Source organism: Mobula hypostoma, chromosome 8, assembly GCF_963921235.1.
Source record: "Mobula hypostoma chromosome 8, sMobHyp1.1, whole genome shotgun sequence".
NCBI classification, from domain to species: Eukaryota; Metazoa; Chordata; class Chondrichthyes; order Myliobatiformes; family Myliobatidae; genus Mobula; species Mobula hypostoma.
The window spans coordinates 136,983,353-136,992,273 of record NC_086104.1 but is presented as its reverse complement, the minus strand read 5'-3'; the positions used below and the strand labels follow the sequence as shown (position 1 = coordinate 136,992,273).

The 8,921-nt window shown below is 41.1% G+C and overlaps 1 protein-coding gene across 1 annotated transcript; it reads left to right on the top strand.

Moving 5' to 3' along the window:
• The first annotated feature begins 373 nt into the window (after positions 1-373).
• Positions 374-2,683, top strand: LOC134350271 (beta-1 adrenergic receptor-like). The gene has a single exon (XM_063055302.1). It carries the CDS (start codon positions 509-511, stop codon positions 1,697-1,699), a length of 1,191 nt encoding a protein of 396 aa, XP_062911372.1. The 5' UTR covers positions 374-508; the 3' UTR covers positions 1,700-2,683.
• Positions 2,684-8,921: the final 6,238 nt, after the last annotated feature.

Sequence of the window (8,921 nt, the reverse complement as noted above, 5' to 3'; positions counted from 1 at the left end):
CAAGTTGGCTGTGAAGAAGTCCCGAGACAGAGAAATGTGATGATAGAAGTGTTACGCTGTTGACGAATATACAGACGTGTACACAGTAAGTACATGGCAGCCACACACGCATCTGAAAACATTGCTGCAGCGCTCCCCGATGGCCTCTGATATAATTTGGGAACTGTCATTTAAATAAAACTTCCGCACGTCCGAAATACAACCAGTTCGACTAAGAGACGCCGAAAGCGTTAAAGGAGAGCACCGCCCCTCATCTGATGAGAGGCGAATATGATTTGTTATTAGTGTGGTGACGTAAGGATATTCAGAATCTGGCTTTAAACCTATCGATTGAGTGACGGAGAGAAAGAGAGAGAGAGACAGAGAGAGAGAGTGCGAGCGAGAGGAAGCGAGAGAGAGAGAGAGAGAGAGAGACACGCACATACAGACAGCGACAGAAGAAGATGATCTCAGCCTGGCGCCGGCCTCCAGAATGTGAAGGATTTCAGCGGCAACTTTTAACCACGGCATGGAAGGGTCCCCAGCTCTGAATGACACGGCACAGAACCCCAGTGAAGAGTTGTCATGGTCCAAGCAGTGGGCTCTGGCCGCAGTCTTCACCGTGATCATCCTTATCATCGTGGTGGGCAACTTGCTGGTCATTCTGGCCATCGCCAAGAACCCGCGGCTTCAAACCCTTACTAATGTCTTCATTACCTCATTGGCATGTGCGGACCTGATCATGGGCATTTTCGTGGTTCCACTGGGGGCCACCATCGTGGTGACTAACAAGTGGCTCTTGGACTCTCCTTTCTGCGAATTGTGGACCTCTGTGGACGTGTTGTGCGTCACGGCCAGTATTGAGACCCTTTGCGTAATTGCCATCGACAGGTACATCGCGATTACCTCACCCTTGAGGTACATGAGCCTGCTTACCAAAGCCCGGGCCAGGGCTATTGTGTGTCTGGTCTGGGCTATTTCGGCTCTAATCTCCTTCCTGCCCATCATGAATCGCTGGTGGGAGGACTCCGATCCAGCAGCCCAGGAGTGTTACAGGGACCCCACCTGCTGTGACTTTGTGACCAACTGGCCTTACGCCATCCTGTCCTCCACCATCTCTTTCTACATCCCGCTGCTGGTCATGATTTTACTGTACTCCAAAGTCTTCAGCGAGGCCAAGAAACAGATGAAGAAGATGGAGAGGAACAAACCGAGAATAGGCGACAGTCAACAGCAAAACAAGGCCAACAAGAGGAGACCTTCTAAGCTGCTGGCTCTTAAAGATCACAAAGCTCTTAAGACGCTAGGGATCATCATGGGGACCTTCACACTCTGTTGGTTGCCTTTTTTCCTTGCCAACATCGTGCAAGTTGTATCCAGGAACGGAATTCCGAGGGCACTCTTTCTCTTCTTTAACTGGCTGGGGTATGTGAACTCTGGCTTTAACCCCTTTATTTACTGCCGGAGCTCTGACTTCAGAAGAGCCTTCAAGAAGATATTATGTCTCCGCGGGACAGCTGAATACCCGGGGCTCCAAGATTGCAACACTTACTGCCCGTGCGCTCTTGGGAGGCCACCATCCACCCAGCCGTCTCCCGGCGTCGAGGAGCCCCCTGAGAACTCTAGCAGCAGCTGGTCTAGCACCAGGAGCGATAAGACGAAGGCAACATCCCACCAAGTGAATGGTGATACCCAATACACCTTGGAATCGGTGCTATGACCAGTGGGGAGACGAAGATCAAAGGAAAATTCCGGCCCCTTTGTTCCGTACCGCAATAACATTCCCGTGGTGAAAGCTGACATTCGTGGTCTATTCCCATTTTTTTCCAAAGCACAATAAACAAGGTCAGATATTACTGCTTAACTTTCCAGCCATTAGGTCGCTAGTGCCTTGTAGCCGGAAATTCACTGACAGTTCAGTTATTTTCACGGGGTCTGAGGGGTGGTTATAACACTTCTTCGACAAATAATCTCTGAAAAGTCAAGGGCACCACAGGAAATGAGGGAAGAATTCCCAGTGAAATATTGCAGAATGTTCGAACAGTGAATAGAGGACTATGCTATGGGCAGTTGTATCACAAGATTTTGGTGACCTTTGAAGACGAGCATAATACTGTACCTCAGGCTCCTTCTGCAATGTGTTCTGTCTACAGATGCGCTGTGTGGTGATAAATTGTGTTTCCTGAGATTTCTTCTTCAGTCAGTCGGAACTGTCAATATGATTACACTTATGGAATGGACTGCAAGAGCATTTTTTGCACAATTGTGAACAGTAAGATGTCAAATCTTTGTTTATTTCTATGTGTGGAAATCCTACTGCCCCGAGGCTATCTAAGAGCCCAGCTGAAATCAGACAACGACCTTTTAAATATTATTTTTAAAACAAAAGCTCGTTAACCGTGTTAGGGCGACCTTTTCTTGGATGCAAGGAAGGTCTGGGGCCGAGAGTTGGGAAGGAAAATATAAGGATGGTTGAATTGAAATAAATTAACGATGGCTAGCTGCCGGAAGCTCGATCTTGACTTATTTTTCTTCCAGCTTATATTATCGCAGAATTTGAATTTAAATGTTGTATTGGGAAAAAAATAGAGATAATGCAATATTATATGGGTATATGTGAAATTTTAAACTGAAAAAATTGTAGAAAATGCCATGATATTCATTTAATTTTTAACAGTAACGGTACACTTACAATTCACATGCTATTAAACTTATTTTTACATTAAAGCCTGTCTTGTACATATGTCACCCGCCTCGTAAGTACCTTAGAGGTATATTCTTTATTCTTTTGCTGCAGGGTGGGTGAATAATGTTTCGACAAATCTGAATTGTCCATTTTGGGGGAGCTGAAATGATAAAAAAAATTACTGTGATTAAGTTAGCAATGCCCGAATGGAATTGGCTTCATAACTCGAGTTTAAAACCAACGTGGCCGATGGAAGATTTACGGAATGGGAAGTTATTGTATAACAGTAGGCCGTCAGTCTGTGTACCTGATTTTATAGGCTCATTATACCATTTATATCTCCACATATCTATAAAAAAATCCCTTCTCTAAGCTTTAATTCTGTCGCAATTATCAAGTGTAAAAAGTTCAGGTTTCAACCAGATGGTCTACAACTATTAATTCTAATTCTCCTTGACTATTATCAACATTCAAACTCAAATTTTCGTTATTAGTCTGAAAAACAAAAAATAATATTTACCAATTTTATATTTAAAAACTTTTCGTTGCCGCGAAAAGCGCTCTGAGAACTGATCTTAACCTTCACCACTGCAGCGAAAACTCGATCGTTTCGGTACATTTTCGCTTCGGTATATTTTTTTTCTGATTAATCCATTACACTATACACTACTCGAGTGAATTTCCTTTATAGACTTTTCCCGACTTTTCAATAATTTGGTGAAAATATTAAAAATATATATAATCATTCCAATATTTGGAATATTCCAAATAACTCGTATCGGTCCAGAATCGTTCCACCATCTACGGAGGGAAGGGAAGTTTTTTTATTTTCAGAATCGACTTTTTGGGATTCGCAGTAAGGGCAAGAGACAGGTTAGATTTCCAGCATCTACGGTATTTTGATTTTAAAAGAAAGCACTGTCAATGTCCTTTTTTATAAACTTTCATGGGGAAACGAACATTCCTTTGTAAAGCCTTTAGCGTCCACATTACCATCTTAAGCATATGCCGTATATTTTTTTTCTCTCCAGATTTCCACTTTCCGCTTCCTAGATTCCGACAGTTAGCGTCCAGCAGCGTCTCTTAAAACTTGCCACTGCATATTTCACTGCCTTTAATTGCGTTTGCTACTTGCCTAGCGTTGACATTTTCTTTTTGCCTTTCTTCGGCAGTTTATACATTCTTTCAAATGGCGTATCATACGGTGTATGTAGCAATTTTTAATTTCACTCTCCAGTTTACATACAAATTATTTTTTATAAAATTATGTCGTCCGTCATAGCCAACGTTAAGCTCCAAGCATGCACATCTCAATTTTCTCCATCTAGTTTCATTATTTATTCTCTCTTCCTCTTTTTCTCAGATTACCTATAGATGTAATTTGTTGCAAATGTTCTGGAGTCAGGGACACTTTGTCGTATCACATCGAAACAGGTCTCTAAGCCCACTTTATCAATCCCAACCGTTAAATAACTTTCAATAATAATTCATTTTTCACCACTTGCTTGGCCCACTGCCTAGTATGCCTTGGTTAATCAACTGCTTATCCAGATGTTTCTTAAAAATTCTGAGCATCTGTTTCCACTACCTTCTTAGGCTGTGAGTTCCAAACTGAAAAGACCCCAGGTGATTAAAAAAAATATTCTCCCAAATTGCTCTTAACCTCTTACTCCTCACCTTAAACCCATGCCTTCTAGTCCTAGGTATCATGCTCATGGAGAAATCTTGATTACTGATTACCAAATCCATATTCCTCATAAGTTTGTAAATTTTTATCAGGTTCTCCCCTCCCCCTCAGTCTTCTGTTCTTGAAGGAAAACACACACAACCTACCCAGTTTCTCTTCAGAAATGAAACATTCCATCTTGGAGAATCACCTCTGCACTCTAGTTAGTGTGATCAAGTCCTTCTGATAGCGTGGTGACCAGAAATGCACAAAATATTCATGCTGTGGCCTACCCAATGTTTTATAAATTGGTACCTAAACCTTCCTGCTCTCTTATACTTTATTTACCAGCTAATGAAGGCATGTGTCCTGTTTGCTTTCTTTACCATCTACCTGTACTGCCACCTTCAGGTATTGTTAAACATATGCACCATGGAACCTTTGTTACTCAAAGCAATCTGGAGTCCAACCATTCATACTATATGTCCTATTTTATTAGACCTACACTCGATCCTTCCCAGTATGAATATAATTACTTTTACCTGATTTTCCATTAATGTTGACAGGGGATACATCCCAGGCATAGTCTCTGCAATTGATAAGTACACATTGAATGTGGAAACACTCAGAAGGTAGGGCAGCATCTGTAGAGGGAGAAACAGTTAACTGGTTGTAGATCCAGGGCCTTTCTTCAAAATTGTGAGAGTTAGCTTTCAGAAGGGGAGAATGAATTGAAAGTATGGATCGAACTGAAGAAATATGTGGTGAGACCAGGTGGGCTACTGGGTACATTTACAATCATATAAGTTTCTTTGTCCCAGTATTGTGTTATTAATGGTGAGACTTAGGACATGCTTAGTAGTCAAGACTACATGAAAGGTGTCAGAAAGCTGAATCCAGAATATTGTGCTCCTTGTCTCTGTGATATGTGTTATTGACAGATTGTACAAATTAAACAAGAATAGCTTAGTCAAGATGAAATCAGACAGAAATTAACTTTTCTGATAAGAAGAAAGCAAAAATGAATTATATGAAGTCAGAAAATTGGACATTGCTTCCAGAAGACTGCAATGTGCCCCTAGAGAAGATAAGGTTTGTTTTCCTTAAATTTATGTTGGACCTCTTTTTAACAGTGCAGTAGGACACAAACCAAATATTGGAGAAATCAGATGTAAATTGTGTGACTGTTGTGAAGAGCATCTGTCTTCTATCTGCAAGAATGACTCTGATCTAGCAGTTGCCCTGCACATTATTTCACAATCCTGTTCCCACTCTCATCTTTCTGTCTGTAGCTTCTTGCACTATATAAGTAAGCCCATCAAAGCTTGGAAAGCGATATTCCATTTAACATCTGGGCATATTGCAGCATTTGTGACATAATCAAAGCTGGATCTGAAATGTTAACTGTTTATCTCAAATGCTGTCTGACCTGTTGTTTGTTCCCAGTATTTTCTGTTTTTATTTCTCATTTACAGCATCTGCAGTTTTTTATGGGTATCATGTATTTACCCAGTTCTAGTTCTATGAATCCAGCTACAAAGTTATGGCATTCTCTTTAATACTATATGCCTCAATATCACTAAGATGTATCTGATTTAGCACTTTATTGAATGTCTTAATAAATGAGTACTCAAAGTAAATACAAAATTGCATTTCTTCAGTACCTTTCAGCATACCAGTACTTCCCAAAGAGCAAGATGGTACCTTCTATGCACAGTTATCCTTGTGATATAGGATACCAAGCAGCCAATTATGGTACCATATTGTTTCAAATATAGAATATGATAATAATTGCAGAAGTTTCTTTGGTATTGTTCATTATTAAAAAGAGGTAGTTTAGATTATCAGGAAAAAATCCTTGCCATGCTCCCAAGAGATAATAACAATGCAGTATCCCCCACTATACCATGAGATTTTGGACATAATTCCCTGTAGTAGGTTCTGAATGCAGAATCTCGAGACTGGACTGCTGTTATTTAGTCATAGTTACAGCATACTGACTGTTGTAATGTTTTACCTGCCCTATTGCTGACAACTGACCCTTTCAAGTTGATTGCACCCAAATGGAACAACCATTTTCCAAAGATCCCACATTTCAGCAGCAATGCCCATGTTTTTCCCCATGTAGAATAGTGCAAACTCAATTTCCTGCTAAGCACTGCCAATAGCTGACTCTATCCAAGAAAAGTTGGCCCAAAGAATTTCACCTTCTGCCAAACTACCAAGACTTGGCTTACAATTTCCTGGCATACCACATGCCCTCTCTTTAAACAAGGAGTCATTTTGGCCAATGGATAATCTACTGGTATGATTCCATTTCCAGAACATTTTGGTTTGCATCTCCACCCACTCCCCAGAGGGTGGGACAGAATGAACTTTATCTGTGAAGATTCACTATAAACATGTTTAACATTAAGAGACTTTCAGGGAAATCGATCTCTGTGGCAATGTTTTTGATGGTGTTTCATTCAGATAAAATGAAAAACAAAGCTTGATGAATTCCAACATATGTGTACATAAAGCAATTTTGATTATGACAAACATCCAGGGATGTCACAGGCCCTCGTATCATCATGAAACAACTTCAGTGGTTGTTTAAGTTGATGGAAAAGATCCTGAGAGGCAGGATTTATGAACATTTGGAGAGGCATGTTATGATTAGGAATAGCCAGCATGGCTTTGTCAAAGGCAGGTCGTGCCTTACGAGCCTGATTGAATTGTTTTTAGGATGTGACTAAACACATTGATAAAGGTAGAGTAGTAGATGTAGTGTATATGGATTTCAACAAGGCATTTGATAAGATATCCCTTGCAAGGCTGATTGAAAAAGTAAGGAGGCATGGGATCCAAGGGATCCAGAATTTGCTTGCCCACAAAAGGCAAAGAGTAGTTGTAGACGGGTCTGCATGGAGGTTGTTGACTAGTGGTGTGCCTCAGGGATCTGCTCTGGGATCACTACTCTTCATGATTTTTATAAATGACCTGGATGAGGAAGTGGAGGGATGGGTTAGTAAATATTCTGATAACACAAAGGCTGGGAGTGTTGTGGATAGTGTGGAGAGCTGTCAAAGGTTACAAAGAGACATCGATAGGATGCAAAACTGGGCTGAGGAGTGGCAGATGGAGATCAACCCAGATAAGTGTGAGGTGGTTCATTTTGGTAGGTCAAATACGATGACAGAATACAGTATTAATGGTATTACTCTTGACAGTGTGTAAGATCTGAGGATCATGGGGTCCGAGTCCACAGGACACTCAAAGCTGCTGCACAGGTTGACTCTGTGGTTAAGAAGGCATACGGTGCATTGGTTTTCATCAATCGTGAGATTGAGTTTAAGAGCCGAGAGGTAATGTTGCAGCTATATACGACCCTGGTCAGACCCCACTTGGAGTACCAGTACCATGCTCAATTCTTGTCGCCTCACTACAGGAAGGATGTGGAAACCATAGATAGGGTGCAGAGGAGATTTACAAGGATGTTGCCTGGATTGGGGAGCATGCCTTATGAGAATAGGTTGAGTGAACTCAGCCTTTTCTCCTTGGAGCGATGGAGGATGAGAGGTGACCTGATAGAGGTGTATAAGATGATGAGAGGCATTGATCGTGTGAACAGTCAGAGGCTTTTTCCCAGGGCTGAAATAGCTAACATAAGAGGGCACAGTTTTAAGGTGCTTAGAAGTAGATATAGAGGAGATGTCAGGGGTAAGTTTTTTATGCAGAGTGGTGAGGGTGTGGAATGGGCTGCTGATTACAGTTGTGGAGGTGGATACGATAGGGTCCTTTAACAGACTCCTGGATAGGTACATGGAGCTTAGAAAAATAGAGAGCTATGGGTAACCCTTGGTAATTTCTAAAGTAAGGACATGTTCAGCAAAGCATTGTGAGCTGAAGGGCCTGTATTGTGCTATAGGCTTTCTATATTTCTAACATCTAACGTTAAGTGATATACATAGAAGGTGCACGTTTTAAGTGAACTGCAAAACTTGGGTTTGACGCAAGAACACAGGAGCAGAAGCGGATCACCTGACCTTGAGCATAGCTTTGTCACTTAATATGAATGTGCTTGATCTCCCTCAGGCCATAACACTTTTCTCGATCTATATGAACAATGTTCCCCAAATTTTCAAAAGAATGCCTCCTTCTTCTTTATCTATCTCTGGTAACTCTCACAGCACTCCAAGATAGAGGATTCCAGAGATACACCACTTCTGTGTGAGCCAACTGGAGACACAGCATCCATGTTGTAATCAAATTCAAGGGTGATCAATAGTGTAGGAAAGAAGGATTCCTGAGTTTGGTGAGTATGTTAGGAAATAAAGAGACAGAGGAGCAGGGAAAGACTGAACCCTTGGTGAGAATTTAAAAATTAAGAGGTTACACAACTAGATGCCTATAAGGGCCAGCAAACAAAATGATTGTTGAACAAAAAGGTGAGGCACAAGATGTGACAGGCGAGCTTAGGATTTGCGTAAATAAGCCCTTCAGCTGTATGACCACATTAAACTATATTTTTTGTTGTTTTTTGTTCATGATTAGAAACAGCTTTTTGAAGAGTTTGCAATATTTCATCAATATATATACATTTTGCAG

Excerpts from the sequence above, each read along its gene's own strand:
- LOC134350271 (XM_063055302.1), top strand. The coding sequence starts at position 509 with ATGGAAGGGTCCCCAGCTCTGAATGACACGGCACAGAACCCCAGTGAA.